Source organism: Melozone crissalis, unplaced genomic scaffold, assembly GCF_028551555.1.
Source record: "Melozone crissalis strain CALT ecotype California unplaced genomic scaffold, PUWL_Pcris_2 ptg000033l_1, whole genome shotgun sequence".
Taxonomy (NCBI): domain Eukaryota; kingdom Metazoa; phylum Chordata; class Aves; order Passeriformes; family Passerellidae; genus Melozone; species Melozone crissalis.
This window is the reverse complement of record NW_026535811.1, coordinates 16332014-16351037: the sequence shown is the minus strand read 5'-3', so window position 1 is coordinate 16351037 and position 19024 is coordinate 16332014. Positions and strand designations below refer to the sequence as shown.

Genomic DNA, 19024 nt, shown 5'->3' with positions numbered 1-19024 from the left:
GCTATGTGTGATCTTATTAATATTGGGAGGTGATATAAGCAGGAAATGTTTTAGAAACAGAACTTTGCATGTGCCACTGGAAGCAAGTAGTGGCAGGTGCTGATGCCTGTCCTGGGAAGCTTGCATTTATTATGTGCCTAAATCAACCTTCAGATGGTTTAAAGCTTATTGTTGTTTCGTTGGTACTTGTGACATCTTCTTCTTCATCATAATAAATTTCTGAAAAGCATAGCTTTAGGTCTAAACTAGATATATGTATATAGAGAAGCCAGAATGGCTTGATGCTAGCTACCAGTCATACAAGTGGTTCTGCACCTCTGGTCCATGAACCCCTTCAAAGAATCAATTTAGGGCCAAATAAAGCCCCTGGTGATGAAGACACACAAAATTTCATAGGGAACAAGACATGCAGCCCACTTAAAACACTTAAAAGTGAAGCTTCCTTCTGACACTGGTAGGGGAAATTAAAGTATCTCAAAACTGAATATCCTTAATTTTAACAGATTTTTTTAAACCGTCTTTGGTTAGTATTTATTGCAGTTCAGGGTAAACAAGGTAAATGACAAAAATCCAGTGTCCTGGATTTGTCAACTACACCAGTTTATCAACTGAATGCAGGAAATCTTCTGTGTTTTCATTTAAAATACAAAAGCCAGTGGGCATATTCTGTCTATTAAAAAAATGCATCTTCTTTACTCACATTAGGAGAAAGAGCCCAGATGGGAGCCCAGGGAATTTTTACTTACAAGCAGCATCATCACTGGACTCCATGGTTTTAAGTTAATCTTTAATAAAATTACAGCTCAGTAGCATCACCAGCAATTTCACAACAAACTGTGTACTTGTATGTCTTTTAAAATTTCTGTCTTTTGATTTACACACTGATATAAGAAAAATGCAGAGATCCTGAGGAGAGTGAAAGAGTGTGTTTGCCAACAGAAACTAAACACTGATCAAAGGCAACTTAGATCAGCGCAGAATCTGGGTCATTCCTGGGTCTAATGCAGAAAAAGAGTGTGCAGAGAGCAGCCTTGGTATCCACATGGGTGTTATTATAGATATTGGCTTCCTCTGCAGCACAGCCCAGCCCGTGCTTTGTCAAACCCATTGCAGAGGGCAGTGGATGTGGGTTTTGTGCAAGAGTTGAGGCCAGGCTGCCTCTGTGCTCTGTTTCTCTTTTTCTGTCCCAAGGGAAGGGGGGGAGTGTTTGGTGCTGTCTCACTCACACGCAGCCAGCATTTCCAAAGGAGGGCAGAGAACTTCTAGAAGTTCTGCCTGACAAATCCACCACCTCAAGCATCAGCTGCTGAGCTTTGCCAATGTAAAAGATCAAGGAAATCCTGGGAATAAAATGTTTCTAAAGCATGTAGGCATCTCTAGGACTTTCTGGCCTAAATATTTTACTCTTCTGGTCACAGTGGCCAACGAATAAGTGTTGGTTTGTCACCTCTAGTCTGGTTCTCACACTTCCCTGAGGGGAGAAAGAGTTATTTAAACCTCTTTGGTTAATCTAGAGAGGTGTGAGTGAGAACACTGAGTTTTACAGGCTTCCAGACCAAAGCAGGCAGGGCTCACACCAGGGAGACTGAGTAAAAGCTGCCAGCTGGAACAAGCACCCTGCAGAGCTACAGCACACTCAGCCCTTGGCCAGGAAAAGGCAGAGCAGGGCTTTGGGTCACATTTTGCATGGAAAGAGGAAAGTTTATGACACTGAGGATGCTGGACATTCCCGTGGGAGCTTTGGCTATTGCTGCCAAGATCCACAAGCTGACCCACACTGAAAAGCAGTGGAGACAGAGCCTGGGCTGGTCACTTGGAAGCCAGCCAGGTCAGAGCACAGTGAAAGCCAGGTATGGGCACACTGAGGTTTCCACCCTTCCTTAAATATTAATATTCAAGTTGGAGCCTCTCCTGCCAGATTTTTTCCCAACAAACTCCAGGATCCCTGTGCCTGTCTCAGTTATCTCCCTTTTCCTAAGCCTCAGCCTGTGGGTCCTGGAGTCCTTCTCTGTAGCCAGTGGTGTTACAATCCCTGCACTTACTGGGGAGTTTCTGGTGGAGGAGCTGTTGTCCTGAAAGAGAAAACAATGAGGATTACAGAGCCAGGCATGCTCTTGTCATAGAAAAAACAGGAATAAATAACTCCATCCTTGCAGCTAAATGTGCATACATGGACTGAGGCACAACCTTCTTAGCATTAGGTTGGTCTGTTAATATTCTTTCACTTCCCAGAGCTAATTCCCAAGTTTAATAAGTTAATCATGATGGACTTATGTTCTCACAGCCAGATGAGCCAGCTGCACACTCAGCAAACCACAAGGATGAAATATCTGCTGGGCACACAGGGGCTCAGCACCTCTGTGTGAGCCTAGGGGATAAGGGAGGACATTTTTTTTTATTATTATTATTTTGTTTTTAGGACTGCCAAGCATACACTTTTCTTGATTTTGTAAGGAGAAACTGTCTAGGAATCATTGAAGGCATGTTGTGAGGACATAATATGTGAAGACATATTAATTAAAAAGATTTAAAGTGTTTCATGTTTAGCACAGACACAAGGACACGTGGTTACTAGTACTAATTTTCACACATTGGTATAAACCAATATTTAAGGGAGCCTGGCTGAAACTGTATCTTACTGCACAGCTCAGTTCTGGTGCTTTTTGGATAAACATTGTCATTAATTAATCCTTAAAGCTAAGAGAACTGGGATTATTCAGCCTGGAGAAGTTTTGGGGTGTCCTCATTGTGGCCTTGCAGTGCCTGAAGGGAGCCCACAGGAAAGATGGAGAGAGACTCTTGACAAGGGCCTGAAGTGACAGAACAGGGGGGAATGGCTTCACACTGACAGAGAGCAGGTTTAGATTGGATATTGGGCAGAAATTCTTTCCTGTGAGGATGGTGTGAAAAACGCCAATCACTTGTTTTTAAAATTTTTAAATGTTTAATATGGTTAAAAAAACAGTAACATAATTAGAGTAATAACAATTAGGACAAATTGAATTAGGACAATATGAGACAATAAAAACAAAGAGTTACGGACATCCGGGTACCTCTTTCTGGGCATCAGGAGCCTGAAAAAGGACACACACACACACACACACACACACACACACACACACACGTTAACAAAGGATGAACCCTTAAAAACAACAGCCTGTTGCATATTCATACACCTCATACATGATGCATAAATTCCATTCAAACACAGGATTCTCTCTGGTCATCGTCAGCTTCTTCCTCTGAATCCTGACAGCGCCTTCAAGGCAGGAAGAAGTTCGTTTCTTCTTATAAGAGAACAATAAATTATTTTTCTCTGAAAGATTTAGGTGTCCTGTGGCTGCTATCTCGCTGCGAGTCCTTTCTTTAAAAAAAGTCTCTTATATAGCATCGTTTCTATTTTAACATTTTTTATAACCTAAAACTATATTTAATACAGTACTTAAGAGAATTAATACAGCATTACTTTCTAACATAACACATATAATATTCATTTTAATATTTGCGAAAAGCCAATCATAAAATACATGCATTTTTCACAGGATGCCCAGAGCAGCTGGGACAGTGGCAGGTGTCCCTGCCCATGGCAGGGGGTGGAACTGGATGATCCGGACAATCGCTCCCACCCGCGGCAGTCTGTGATTACTCAGGCAGGTAACAAAGCGCAGAAGGCCGCTGGGGCGCGCTGCCTTCACACGGCTCCAGCACAGCCATGGCGGGGCGGGGCCGGGCGTGACGTCACGGGCGGGGCAGGACGTGACGTCGCGGGGCGGGACAGGCGCAGTTGATCGCGGTTCGTGATGTCACGAGGGGGGCGGGGCCCGCACTGTGTGTGTCGTCACGGGGCGGGGCGGGCCCGGCGCGGTTTATCGCGGAGCGGGGCGGTGCCCGCGGTGTGTCGGGGCAGCGATGGGGGCACAGCTCAGCGTGGTGAGTGTAGGGGGGCGGCCGGGAGCGGGGTCCCTTCCTGCGCAGCCCCGGCCCCGCCTGCAGCGCTCCGGGCGGGGCGGTGTCCCAGGGTGTCCCCGCTGTCCGGGGCCGCGCGGTGCCGGGAGCCCCGTGGTGCTGCGGAGGCTCCGGGGCCGTCCCGCGGCTGCCGCGCCCTGGGCTGTGTTGGTGCCTTGTGCCGGGGCGCTTTGCCCTCCCAGCCCCGCGGCTATCTGTTCTGGTTATTGTTCCTGTTGTTATTGCTAGGGGCTCTGAACGCTTGTGGTGTTTTCCCCGTCGGGATAATTTCGTACTGTAGGTCTCTTGTGGCTGTGAAGAAGAAATTCTTCCCTGTGAGCGTGGTGAGGCCCTGGCACCGAGTTGTGGCTGCCCCATCCCTGGCAGTGTGCAAGGCCAGCTTGGATGGGGCTCTGAGCAGCTCGGGATTGTGGCAGCTGTCTCTGCCCGTGCTGTGGGAACGAGATGATCTTTAAGGTCGCTTCCAGCACAAACCATCCCCGGTGCTGTCTGTGGGCAGCGAGTCTGCAGCGCTGTCAGCTCCGCACGCATCGCTTCCCTCTTTGCCCAGCTGCCCCTTACGAATCTTTGCTCCAGTGCTCAAACACTCTGTTCTCCGTGTTTGTGAGAGGGCTGGGTGGAGCTGGATTCAGCCTGTGCTCCTTTGGGTGCAGCTGCTTGTAAGGTGCATTGAACGGGGGGGATGAGGCTAAAGCTGCACAAGTGAAGGGATCCCGTTATCCTCTCGTTGGTGTGTGAAACAGATGAGAGGAGTCTGTTAGCTGCCATTCCTTCAGAGCCAGGGTGTGTGAAGCCGAGGGTACAGCGTGTCTCATGCCCAAGCAGGGTTTGGTTTGTGTGTTTGCAGGGCAGGGCAGCCTGTGAGCCTGTGTGCTGGACTGTGCTGTGCTCACCACGCCCGGCACTGCAATCTCCATGGCTTTTCTCTTTGTTATCACACAGAGCCCTTTTTCCATTAATAAAAATTCCTGCTCTGTTACTAATTCTGCCTTGTCTGTTTGCAAAGATTAGTGCAGCTGGAAATGATGAGTCACGAGGTCCCCATGCAGTGATTCCCAGGCCCTGTGGTCAGCCTGTTGCTCTCTGCTGCTGGAGACCTGGTGCTGTGCAGTTATCTTCATTTACATCTTGGTCTGCCCTGTGGTGAGAGTATGTAGGCCACTTTTAACCCAGAGAATGTTTTTCTTAGCATGGCTTTTTGTAAGCATTCAGCCTTCAGTTCTTCCCCTTTTTTCTGCCCACCTGGTGGTAGATCTGAGTAAGGGACTAAAATAGCTATCTGAATTAGGGGGTGTGCTCTGTCTTTCCAGGCCAAATCCCATGAGACTTGCACTAATTGACCATGAATAACAAATTGCTTTCCACGAGGTTAGTGCTGTGTTAAAATTATTTCTCATTGCCTGACAACAGCAGCTCTATTTTTTGGTTCATTTGAGATAGCCACATTTGGAAATAAAACTGTTTTAACTTATTAATGTCTCATTTGAAACACCAGCTGCAAAGTCAGCTTGCTATTGCCTCCAGACCTCACTCACCTGTTGATTTCTCATTGAGGAGTTTACTTGCTGCTCTGTCACCTTGAACAGCTTCCCTCCCTCTGCCCTTTTTTGTGACTCAATCCCAAAATTTCTTCCCAGAGCTGCAGTAATCTGATGGATCTATGAGAGTTAAGGAATAATTTTCCTTTTAACTTCAGCTTCTTCAGAAACAACCTTTATGTAGCTATTTCAGTATTCCCAAATAAAAGTGAAAAGTGCAGTGTGTGTATGGCGTGGTTTGCCCTCAGGCTGTACACAGTGATGGTACATTTTAAACCTGCACTTTAGGAAGAGAGAATTTATGCTGTCCCACAGTTTTATTATTAATAATGTAGGAAGTTTTTATAGCCTCCTGAGGGACTGCCACAGTTGCACAAATGCTATTCTAAAATATTGTTCAGGTCACTTTAAAATAAAATGAAAGTGAAAGCTTAGCAGGCAGAACTTGGAGCTCATTTTTTCTGTTTTTGCTATAGTCAGGCTTTTCCTCTGTTGAAGTGTTCAATAATAAATTACTGAGTCAGAGAGGATTTTTATAAGTAGCTGTGCAGCTTATTCTCCTGCCCCAATGTGAAGAGGGTGGTGTGGTATCAGAGCATAATCTGTTCCTGTCTTACAGGGCTTCAGAGGTGAGGAAAATGATAGTAAAGGCACAAGAAGGGCTGTCCCTTGGCTGTGTCCTGCAGCGTAGCTGCTTTCCCAGGGAAGGGGAGCTGCTCTGCATGCAGGGCTCTGTGGTGGTGGGAGTGCCAGTGCCTGCCCCCAAACTCTGAGCTGGAGGGTGTGTGCATGGTGCCAGCACCCAGCAGCAGCGTGGCGTGGCTGGCAAAGCCCTGCTCAGCCGCCAGAGAGAGAACAGGGTCTGTGCCACGTGTGAGACCCCAAATTATGGGGTGGCCTGTGAGGGGGTCTGTGCTGCAGTGGCCCCTGTGTCCAGATGGCAGCAGCTGGGGAGCCTGGAGAGTGGGCACACTCTGCCAGCTGCTGGGGGATCCACGTCATACAGGTGTGTGTGTGTGGAATTCCCACTCGTGGACCTTCATCCCGATCGCTGGGGACGGGAACAGGATGAGCCTGTCAGGGCTGTTTGTGGGTGTCTGGCTGTGTTGATCAGTGTGGTCTGCCACAGGTTTAGGCTGGATATTACTAAAAGGTTCTTCCCCCAAAGGGTGGTTGGGCACTGGAGCTCCCCTGGGAATTGTGACAGCCCCAAGCCCAGCAGAGCACAAGGAACATTTGGACAGCGCTCTCAGGGATTGTTGGGGTGTCCTGTGTGGAATTGGACTGGATGATCCTGATGGGCCCCTCTCAACTCAGGGTATTCTGTGTGTATTTGGACACGTGTGATACATGTGTCTGTGTGCCTGCTGGAGATGGGGATTCAGCCTCCCTGTCAGGGCACCTGGGGGTGTGGAACTGTGACAGCCTCACTTTGTGTCCAGCTGCCAGCCCTGTGCTGGTGTGCAAGTGCCTCAACCCAGGAGTGATGCTAGGTCTTCATAAAGCAAATCTGTGGGTTTGGGATTTTTTTTTTTTAAATAATGCCTCCCCTTCCTGCTCAAATAAACTTTTTGGTGGTTAGAGTGCCATGGCATGGCACCCTATTCCCTGTCACCCAAATAACTCATTCTGCACACGTGTCTGACACTGTTTCTGTGCTGCTGCAGTTGCGCCAGGTTGTGACATACCCAATATGGCTGATCTACACCACCTTCATGAGGCTCTTCAGGAATCCCCAGCCTGCCATTACCCTCAAGGACCCAGAAGTGAAGTATGCACTGAGGCTGATTGATAAGGAGGTAGGTGCATGTGCAGTGCTGAGCATGACCTCTCCATGGGTGCTGTGAAATGCTTACAGCTTCTGAAGCCTTGGGTGATGTCCCAACAGGGTGGATACTTTTGTCTTGAGGAAAAGACTTCTTTATAAAAGCTCTTTGTGTGGTGTAACTTGCAGTTCTGCAAGCAGCTTGTTTCCAAACAGCTTACAGTGGGGAATGCTGCTTGGAAATGATCAAATGCACAGTGATGTGTGTCAGCAGAAATTCCCAAACTGTGCACCACTGACTGGGCTAAGGGACACAAGTCCTGCTGTCAGGCAGAGCAGGCAGCTTTTTCATGGTCAGTGGCATTCAACAGCAGCTGCCAGAACTCTGCTGGTGCTGGTTCCTGTTAGTGGACTGATGTACTGTAGTGTTTTCCAGGAAGAAAGGTGTTTAAGTCACGCAGTCCTGACAGTACCCAAGCTGTCTCAGCTTCTGTACTCTCTGTTAAAAGTAAAGCCTCCCAGTACAAAATTAAATGCTTGCTCAAGTGGGATACCAGAGGAAGGTCATGATGCTTTCAGGGGTGGATCTTGCCATCAGAAATTGGTAACTAAGCTTGTGGGAAGTGAGCCAAAACCACCAAAGTTGAAAAGTCTAGGTTTCTATTGGATAAACCCACTATCAAAAGCATGAGAGAGTTATCTTGGCTTCTCAGGTGTAAAGTCACACCTGAGGAAATTTTTAGTGTTGACTTTTTAAGGCTATGAGCTATTCAGAAATTTATCAGAAGACTTTGTAGTGGAACAGAGCTTTGTTTGAGGTGCACTGATGGCTTGGCTTTGAATGGTTCTGTCGAAGGAAACAAAAAAAATACTGTCATTTTGGATCCTGGGTTTGTGGGAACTGAGAGGTTCCTGTGGCTTGGGCGGGGCTGCATTGCTGAATTTATCCCCCGGTGTGCTGCAACCACACTGTTATTATAGACTCCCTACTTCTCATGAAGTCAGGAAAGGCTGGGGGAATTGGGATTGTTCAGCCTGGAGAAGAGAAGGCTTTGGGGTGACCTCACTGTGGCCTTGCAGTGCCTGAAGGGAGCCCACAGGAAAGATGGAGAGAGACTCTTGACAAGGGCCTGGAGTGACAGGACAAGGGGCAATGGCTTCACAGTGACAGAGAGAAGGTTTAGATTGGATATGAGGGAGAAATTCCTCCCTGTGAGGGTGGTGAGGCCCTGGCACAGGGTGCCCAGAGCAGCTGTGACTGCCCCTGGATCCCTGGCAGTGTCCAAGGCCAGGCTGGATGGGGCTCTGAGCCAGCTGGGATAGTGGAAGGTGTCCCTGCCCATTGCAGGGGGTGGAACTGGGTGATCTTTATTGTCCCTTCCACCCAAATCCTTCTGTGATTGTGTGATGTGTCCAAATTGAGTCTGCCACACCTGTCTCTTTAACAGAGAAATTAGGAGTATTGAGGCTGCTTCCTAGTGCATAGCATAGGAAAAATCTTTTATAATATAGTTAGGTGTGCTAATTTAGTTCATCCCTTAAAAAAGCAAACAACTTCAGTCTGGCTGGTTGGTTTTATAGTGGTGTGCATAATTATTTGTTGCCTTTCAGTGGCTTCTGCAAAGCACCAGCCTGCAAAAACTGTTCTTCAGCTTTGCATTTGACAAGGGTGGAAAACTCCTTGGCACTGCAACTTGAGACAGAAGTGTGTGGCCAAGGGCTTCCAGGTGCTCAGGGCAGTGCCAAAGGGGTGTGACCTTGTGCTGGAAGTGGATCCTGATCCAAGGCTGTCTGTAATCCAGCCTTGATGACACCTTGCAGGGTGACAGGCTCAGTGTCCTGGTTGTGTGACAGAGAGAGGCACAGGCATGTGGATCTTGGTGTTGGGGATCCCCTGAGCCTCCTAGTTTCTCACAATTGCCTCACGATGTACCAAAATACCTGTGTTATTCACCTTCAGCTGAACTCTCTCGACTTTAATTGCTCAGGTAATTAAGTGGGAATTCAGAGCTTTGTTCTTTCTGCATACTGTTAAAGACAGCATAATAAAAATGCAGCATTATTGGCAAAAGCCAGTGATTTCCATACAGTGCTGAATTTCCATACAGAAACGGCAGCAGTGTGAAGTCCACATTAGTTGTCTTTCTAAAGGAATTTTCAGTGGCAGTTACTGCTCCTGAATAAACATAAGTACAGAGAAGCCCTTTGAAGACTGCCAATCCATTGCCTTCTTCCTTCAGGATTTGCCCTAAAATGAGGTACTGTGAGAAAAATTTCATCAGTCTGACCATAGCAAGGGAGGATGAGTCAAACTGTGAAGAACAAATTTGTCTCTATTGGTTACTTTAGAAACAGTTAGGCAATCAAAATAAGGGTTACAAAACCCTTAAAAACAGAAAGTCACTGGATGAGGCATTAAACTGTATGATGTTTCTTTCTGTCTTTTTCATTTTTTGCTATGTTTTCTATTCCTATGAATATGACCTGATTTTTGAAACATAAAATTTACATAATATATGAAATAGTGTTCAGATACTTATTGCCAAAATTTTATTAAAAGTGTGACTTTCCTAGTGAAGATTAGAATAATTATTGCAGCAGGACTGGATATATTGTCATAATTTTGTTCATATCGAAACATAGTGCTCTTTTCAATTTTATTTACGGATTAATTCAATTTTTACAGGGAAAATACTTCAAGGACCTTACCATAGCAAAAGGAATCTGGTTGCTACTTCCATTGAAATGGTTAATTCATCTGAATTTGAGAGATGAAAATCAGAATACTTTGGCCTTGAACTCCTGCATATTTAAACTTGAAATGAGAATTGAAGAGCTGATTAATTTATATCTTGTGGCCTTCTCACAGAAGGAAGTATAAATGTCCATAATATTTGGAAAGTTATCATTTAGTCTTAATCTGCACACAGGTATCGTTTAGTGTCATTAATTCTTAATCCTGCAGGATACCAGACTTGTCTTGTTTTGGAAGTGAAATCACAAACATTAAATCCCAACAGCAGAGCTGACTGTTCTGATTTTCCTTTTTCAGGAAGTTAGTCATGACACAAGAAGATTTCGATTTGCCCTCCCTTCCATGGAGCACGTTCTGGGTCTCCCTCTAGGTATGTTCCCTATGATTAATCCAAGTGTTGATGGCATTAATTACTCTATAAGAGATTTTGTGGGTTTTTTTCCCTATGTTTTGTATTTGGAATACTGCTCATGTGTCTGTTACTGAGAGCTCTGCAAGATTATCCTCGTGCTGTGAGTAATCTGAAGTGCAGAGTATGTGAGTGAACATCCAGCTTGTTTCTGTGGAGAGTGGAGGAACAAACACAGGTCTTCACTTGTACTTTTCCAGTCTCAGCTTTCCAGCATGTGTTATTCCTGTGGGGCTGATTCCCTGCAGTCCCCTTCCATGCCCTGGGGCACCACTCTCATCCGCTTCTCTAACACATGTGGTTTACCAGATGATCTACTCACTTCTGAATTTCGTGGAAGGTTTGAATCACCCAGGGGTAGCTGTTTCCAAAGGCCCTGCCACGTGGTGTGGTGCCTTCCATAACAGCTTAGTGCCATTGTTTCCTCCTGCTTGTGTAAAGAGCTTTTAATTGTGGCTTGTGTTCAATAGGACTTCTGCTTTAACAAGCTGCTGCAGTGATCCATGGCTCCTGAGCTTTGTGGTTGTTGTCAGCACCTTTTCCAGGTGTTAAGCTCCATCTTCTTTGGGGTGTTAAAAAATCTCTTGATCTTTTTAATAGCCATGAAAGCAAAGTTCCTTTCCCTGGCTTGCCCAAAATGATCACTGAGGAGTGGTTTGCAGGGTAAGACTTGGGAAGCAGAGAGAGCTGAAAGCTGCAGGAGATGGAAAAGCAGCTGGGAGCAGCAGAGCAGTTGGGTGGCAGATGCTGTTTGGTCCGCACCAGCTTTTGCCTTTTATCACCAAAACCACTGAAAGCTTCATTCTGAGGGAGAGGGTTGTATATGGCCCCATGCAGAGGCTGCCAGCTTATGTCCTGTCAGGGTGGGGTAAAGCTCAAACAGGTGAGAGCATAAGGCACATTTTCTCTCTCGGAGGAGCACCTTTTCTGTTTTGTAGCAGTTCTTGTGAGGTGTGCACCAGCAGCAGCCCCACTGTCCAGGCTGACAGTCTGCAGGGGTCACCAGGGCTCTGTGGCCTGCAGCCTCTTCTGCCCTAGGGAAGGAACAGGAGCTCCCTGCTGCAGCTCCCTCCAGGTGTGCCCTAGCAGGATGTCTGTAGGCTCTGCTGGGAGGGTTACTGGAGTATGATGTCTCTGTACAGATTCAGGTGAGTGATGGTTGCTCATTCCTCAAGTCACCAGGTAGCACATCTTCCCTCACCTAGCACTTTGTAATCCTTCTGAAGTAAGGAATTAAGCATGCCTGAAGGGCCAGCTGCCTCTGGAGGTAGTGTAATATGGTCATTATGATCATTTGCAAACCAGTTCCTGGTAAAATCCCCTCTGTTGTGTTCCCATAACAGGCAGAGGAGCTGTGCCATCATTGGAGATGCTTTGTTCTGTTGACCTAATGGTGAAAAAAACCCCAAAATTCAAAACGTGTCCTTCCCCTCCTGGGTAATCTTCACTTAGGTGTCTTTAGAATAGTGAAAATTTATGGGAAAACCTTCCATACAAGTTAGTTATTTTCTTGCTTTTTTCAGAAAAAAAATATGAGAAGACATTGAGAAAAGAAACTGTTGTAGAGAGCTCAGAGGATGTGTGACAGATGGAAATGTGGTTGCTGCATTCACATGTTAAGCTGGAGGCATAGCAGGGTTAGAAAAGTGCTTTGTGTCTGGGCAGCCTCAGCAAAGGCAGCTGGAGAGCTCCTGGAGGACGTGAGGGATCTGTGGTCAAAGCAAGAACAGTTACAAACTCAGCTTTAACTAAACTTTACAGCTAATACATTAATGAAGATGTGTGAACAGCATTTGGCAGTTGTCCCCTCCTGGGTCCCTTTTTATTTGCCTGTACAGGGGAGACAAATCCCATCTTTTGAAAGATCTCAGGTACAGTTCAGGCTTTGGTAAATTTAAATGCATGAAGTTTTGATTGACACACAGAATTAGCAGTGGAGTTGTCTGTCCTTCCAGGTAGATCTGTGCATGGCTAACAACTCTGGCAAGGTGTGGCAATGTCAGGAAAATAAGAAAGGAAGAAGTGATCCCACAAAACAAGGTAGTTAGAGCTTAGAGGCTGCATTTCAGCACATCCACTGAAAGAAAAGTCTTTTGAAAGAAAAGTTTGTGAAAAAAAATGTTGGGTTTTTTTTTTCCCTGCAATAGGGCAGCACATTTACCTGTCTGCACGGATTGATGGAGCTCTGGTTGTCAGACCTTACACTCCAGTTTCCAGTGATGATGACAAGGGCTTTGTGGATCTTGTTGTCAAGGTGAGATGTCATGCTCTGTTCCCAGGCTGGGCAACTTCTGAACCTCCTTTACAGTGCCTTTATGTGAAGTTTGGTGTGCTGGCTTCTCTTCAGGAATGTGCCAGTACCTAAAAGTCCACGTGGCATTCTGCAGGCACTTCTTCAGTGAGGGTGTCTCATGAGATGCTGCATCCATTGCACCCTCTGTGTAGACCTGCAGATGTTCATATGCTTTTTAATCCTTCTGGAATAAGGAATTAACCTTGCCTGAATGGGCAGCTGCTCTGAAGCTAATGGAATTTGGTCATTGTGATCACTGAGAGTGATGATCATTATCATTACTGATCCAGAGAGTGGGAATGATTGATTTAATTGGTAAGAATGTGATTTTTTAACTCTTGTGATAATGCACTTTTGTTTTTCCTCTTGGTAGCTTGACTACCTGTCATTTAAAGCTGTTAGGAATTTAAAATATTAATATTTGCGCAGGATTTTCTCTTAGAGTTTTGGTCTTTGGAATCAGTCTTTTGAGTTTTTTCTTTATTTTTCTAGCCCCTTTTAAAATTGGGTGTAAATTGTGTAGATTTTTATCAATATTTTCTGTGTTGCAGAACTACAGTGGAGAAATCACTGGTCTCTGTCCAAAAATTGGGGCAGGAGTGTCATTTTGATCTTTTGTCAGTCAGACACTGCATTTCTTTATGGAGTAACTGTGTTCTTTGCATGAGGAGTATTTGTACCTAAAAATTTGAAGGGCAAATACTCTTCTCTGAGCTGTGAGACTGAATTGCTTTGTTACTGTTTTTGACAGGTCTACTTCAGAGGTGTCCATCCCAAGTTTCCTGATGGGGGGAAGATGTCTCAATACTTGGACAGCCTGAAAATAGGGGACACCATTGACTTCAGAGGACCAAGTGGCCTCCTTGTGTACAAAGGAAAAGGCAAGGCTGGTTTGGAATATAGAATTTACCCAGAGTAAACAATACAGGAAATATGTCTTGTTACTGTAGAAGTGCTTTTTATTGATGCTGTTCTCAAGTAAGGGATGGGTTTTTCCCATGCTTAAATAGGCACAGTTTATACACTGACAAAAACACTGGCTATTTGCACTGTCCACTGCTAACTTCCCAAATAAAAATGAACTTTGGCTATTCATTGCTTTTATATCAATGTAAAATATCTTCTGTTAGTATAATGCAGTCACTAATGTGTCACAAAAACCTTCTGGTAGTTTTGTGTGAAGCAGAACTCTGACACATGGTTTTCCAGAGCTTTGTATGTAGCATTCATATTATTCTGGATGAAGAGAGCTGTGAATACAGCCCAACACTTTGGGAAGCTTCAGACTTTTTGTTTGGCTCAAAAAGAGAAAAATTAAAAAAAAAAAAACCCAGGGTACATATTTTATGTTTTTCTTTAAAATAATCTGCTCAGGGAAAATAAACTCTCTGAGCAGATCAATTCCTTTGTGTAGAGCTGTTTCCAGAATCTGGGCCTGTGAATGGCACTGGGGGTGTGGGATGATAGCAAATTGAAATACAGGTGGTGTGTATGTAGGCTGTGATCAGGGATAAGTCATAACCCCTGTCAGTGTCTGATGGTACCACCTCATGTCCTAAAACCACCTGTCAGGATTGCTCTAATTCAGGACATCCTCACATTTTCCCTTGTCTGGGAGGGAAGGGTGGCAGGGCTGAAATGAAGTCAATTTAGCAGGATGTGCTGGAAAGGGGTAACAGGAGGAGTTTTCTGCTTGCCTCAGTGTTTTCCATCTCTTTCTCTTCAGGCAAGTTTGCTATTCGGCCAGAAAAGAAAGCTGAACCAGTTACCAGGACAGTGAAGTACGTGGGGATGATTGCAGGGGGCACTGGTAGGTACCTGTAAGGATTCATCTGTGGTTTCTGACAGCTGCTAGAAGCATTTGCTTACATTTTCCCACTTGTCCCTTCTTTTACTCCCCATCCTCACATCACTGACCTGCCTCTGTCCCCCAGGGATAACACCTATGCTGCAGATCATTCGAGCAATCATCAAGGACAAAGATGACCCCACCATTTGCCAGCTGCTGTTTGCTAATCAGGTAATTCTGTCGTTTTTTTCTGTTTGTAGTTTTACTTACCTAGCAGGACTCCACTCAGCAAATGAAATCACAGAGATACAAACCCTGAGGGGAGAAGTGAACTGAAGTGTTGGAAACCTCCCATATAAAAGTACAGTGATAAATTGAGGGTTTAGCATTACTACAGAAAGGATTGCTAATGTTTGCCTTCCTGTGACTCATTGCTCTGTTTCTAATCCAGTTTATGAATGTTAAAGCCCTGCATTCCTTTGTGCAAGTTGTTAATGTTTTGGGCAGACTTTCAGAGCTGTCTCTCTTAGTGGAAACATGAAAGGGGTGGATATTTGTCTCCTCCAGCAATTTCAACTCTCCAGCTTTGCAGCAGTCTTTGTCTGTGGAATCTTTCTGTCTGAGGACATCTTGGGTGAGGCTAAAACTAACTGTGGTCTCCAGCAGCTCCCTCAGTTACAGAGCTATGATTCTTCTTGGCTGTCTGCTTTTATTTCCAGCCCTTCTGTCAGTTTTTCACTGCTTCTCTTGCTTCTTGAGGTGTGGCATCCTGCAAGCTGGCCAGAGGGAAACTCTCATCCATGGCATCCTTACAAAAGAGATTTCTTGGAAAAGCCAAGTGTTGGTGTGCTGCTGGGCAGTACCCCTTCTTGGCCTGATGTTCTTCTGCTGTGACTCTTTCTGCTTTTTAATTTCTCCCTCTAATTAATATTTGTGTTTGCATTGAGTCCTTATTTGCGGTGAGGTTCGCTTCATGCTTGTGGTTTTTAGCTTCTTTAGGCTCTCCTCTATTTTTCTTCTCATATTCAGTGTGTGCTCATTCGTTTGTGCCATTTTTATGCCTACAAGAAAGATGGAGAGGGCCTCTTGATAAGGGCCTGGACTGACAGGACAGGGGGCAGTGGCTTCACACTGACAGAGAGCAGATTTAGATTGGATATGAGGAAGAAATTGTTCCCTGTGAGGCTCTGGCATAGGTTGCTCAGAGAAGCTGTGGCTGCCCCTGGATCCCTGGCAGTGTCCAAGGCCAGGCTGGGGCTCTGAGCAAGCTGGGGGGTGGAATTGGATGGGCTTTAAGGTCCCTTCCAGCCCAGGCAGTTCTGTGATAGCTGAGTTGTAGCCTGAGGTTTTCCTGCCCAGGAGCTACGATCCAAGTGCTGAGATGCCCTGTTCTGAGGAGCCCTGCCAGTGCTCTCTGCTGTTGGCTGGAGCCCTTGGATTTGGCATAAAGTGCAGTGGTATCAGGGCAGGAGGGCCAGGATTTGCTGGGAATGATTCAGAATGGCTAACACAGGGCTGGAGCTGCTTTAGTAGCATGGGAAGCCCAGTGCAGCTGGGAGGGAGAGCCTGGGAAACAGTTCCCTCCCTGTTACCTATGGAAACATCAGTCCCTGACTTTAAAGAGTCCTTGCACCCAGTAACTCCACAAATAGGAAGCAGATATTTTTAAAAATATTTTAAAGTGTTTAAAACAATGTACATGGGCTCCTAGTGTGCTTCTGGCTGGCACACTTTGAGTTGGCCAGAGCCAGTAGGAGTTTTTCTGGAGCACCCACAGCTGCAGATCCAGGAATAGCACCTTCTGTGGAATAGCTGCTGCACATTCCTCCTTATCCCCACAGTTATGGACTTAGTGGTGACCTCTGTGCCAAATTACTATGGCTGCAGGGGATGGCAGCACTTTCAGTCCCTGCCCTTTTCCTTCCTGCCCAGACTGCAGCTGCTCTGAGGGAAATAAGGCTTTCCTTTGGCCTTCAGTGATGCTGCATCAGGGAGGAGCCAAACTTGATACCCTGAGTAATGTTTATTGTTCCAACCAGAACTTGATACCCTTTTGGTTGTTCATTCCACATGCTTTTTAAAAGCCAAGCAGTCTCCATATGGCAATGCTGAATATGCTTGAATTGATGAAGGTGAAAAAACTGGCATTTCCCTGTCTGAATGGCAGAGGGGTGAATGAAGGGGTAGGGAGATATTTCTGTGCAGCCATGATTAGTTTTATGATGTGATAATGCTAAAAGGGGCTTTATTTTTCTGATTCCCTGATTAAGTGATGGTTCTGCTTTGTTTTATTTTTAGAGGGAAGGCATTGCATGGTCAGGATTTGGAAAGTTATGAGCCTTCTATTAGCTCTGCCACAGGCTAGGCATGGGAATAACTTGGGTTTGGCCTCTTCAGCCTTTGAAATGGAGTTGAACCATCTCTTCCATCTGTCAGGGCTGTGCAGTAGCTGCTGCTGTGTGGCCATGTGAGGGCTGCTCTCACGTGCAGGGTGTGATCACTGTTTCCCTGTCCTGCAGACTGAGAAGGACATCCTGTTACGTTCCGAGCTCGATGAGATCCAGGCGCAGAATCCCGCGCGCTTCAAGTGCTGGTACACGCTGGACACGGCGCCTGAAAGTAAGACCTGGAGTGCCACTGCTTATGAGGCTCAGGAGCCTCAGTGTGCTTTACAGGAGACCTGCTGTGCCACGGGTGTATTTCTGAGCTCCATGATTAATTTCTTAGTGCATTCATTGCTTAGTGAATGTCTGAGCAGCCTCATTCTCCACACAGGGATGCACACAGGCTCCAAGTGTTTCCAAAGCTCTCCTCAGGCCAGTGGCAGTGCAGTGTTCCTCCCATGGCTACACCTGCAGATTTACCATTGTCTCCTGTGGAGGGTGACCTTCTTTTCTCCTTCCCCACAGGCATAAATACAACGTGTTATCCTTGTGTTTGGAGCCTGCTCTGAGGCAGCTGCAGTGCCAGAGGCACTGTGGAGCTCATGGGCACAGATCCCTGTCTAAGCTTGCTGAACAAGCTTGAGGAAGAGAAGGCTAAACAGTGTCATTCCTTGTGGCTTTCCTTCCTTACCATTCCTTGTTGTGCCCACCCACATGAAATTCACACTTGTATTCAGTGGGAGTTTGGGGCAGAGAAGGAAAAGCTATATATACCTCCTCTTCCTTGTGACCAAGAGTACAGCTCTGGTATGTTGAGGGAAGGCTCTGTTTCTGTTGTGTCACCCACTGCAACCAGTGTTCTCCTGCAATTTCTGATTGCCATTGCTTCTTTGGGGAAATCATGAACTGATCTTAGCAGTTTGGATCAGAGTTCCTCCTTGGACCTCCTCAAGACTGTTCTGCAGACTTTCACTGTCATATGTGAAGCCTGACCAAAACTGGGATAAAAAAATGTGTCAGTCTTATGGTGCCCAAAAGTTTGGGTCAGCAGCAGCACAGGTTTGTTCTGCATCCTGGGCTGGGGATGTGATGGTTAACCTGAATCCCAGTAAAACTGACTCTCACTGCAAGTGTTCCAACTGGGAACAACTTCATCAGCAGGATTTCCTCCTTTCTAAAGTGACTTGTATCTCTCTTTTCCTCCTTTTTACCTCATTCCCCTTCCCCTACTTTCATTTTCTTTTAACAGATTGGGATTACAGCCAAGGATTTGTGAACCAAGAGATGATCAGAGACCACCTGCCCCCACCTCAGAATGATGTTCTGATCCTCATGTGTGGACCTCCTCCAATGATCCAGTATGCTTGCATTCCCAACCTGGACAAGCTGGGCTATGCCAAGGACATGAGGTTCTCCTTCTAAACATGACTGTTATTCAGGGATCTTGTGTAGAAGGGAAGGAAAAAGAAGAAAACATTTAATGGGGAACAGAACAAAGTTACAGAGGTGGCTGATGCACAGTGCTGGGAAAATACATTTACATTAAAAATGCTTCATATTTTGAAGTGCTTCATATTTTGAAATGCTTACTCTCTGGCAAGTAAGACATGTAACTGTGCTAAACCTGTGTGTGGAGAGGTGATGATGCCTCGTGCTCTGTGTTGTGTGCTCCATGTCCAGGGAGGACAGTGCAGCTGCTCAGGGCAGCACACACTCACTTATGCTTTTTCTTAGTGCTGTAATAAAGTGGCAGTAATATCCTACTTCCTAACACTGTGCATACCCAGGATTTTATTCAGTGTGAACTATGAAAGCAATGACAAGTGTTGGATTATTCACCTTGCTTATGCCAAATTGTAATCCTTACAGAGCTCTGAGGGCCAGGAGTGTTTGCCTTGTACTCATAACCTTTGCAACATCAGTTTAAAGATGCTTGTTGAGTTGAAGGATGCCAATGAACATTTATGGCTGAAGGTGTTGCAGCTGCCTTGTAATCAAAACAGAGAGGTAGGCAGTGATAAAAAATTGGCTTCCTTTGTATTTTGGAATAGACTCTCTGAAGAGCAAACACTTTTCCATCTGGTCACAGTTCTCATCCCTGGGCAATGAAAGAAACTACAGAAGG

At 45.8% G+C, this 19024-nt stretch overlaps 1 protein-coding gene across 1 annotated transcript; it reads left to right on the top strand.

Moving 5' to 3' along the window:
* The first annotated feature begins 3845 nt into the window (after positions 1–3845).
* Positions 3846–18557, top strand: LOC128940667 (NADH-cytochrome b5 reductase 3). The gene is made up of 9 exons (XM_054282256.1): positions 3846–3930; positions 7172–7303; positions 10322–10394; positions 12581–12687; positions 13478–13612; positions 14458–14536; positions 14661–14746; positions 17035–17134; positions 18149–18557. The coding sequence occupies exons 1-9, from the start codon at positions 3910–3912 to the stop codon at positions 18319–18321; spliced, it is 906 nt and encodes a 301-aa protein (XP_054138231.1). The 5' UTR covers positions 3846–3909; the 3' UTR covers positions 18322–18557.
* The last annotated feature ends 467 nt before the right edge of the window (positions 18558–19024 follow it).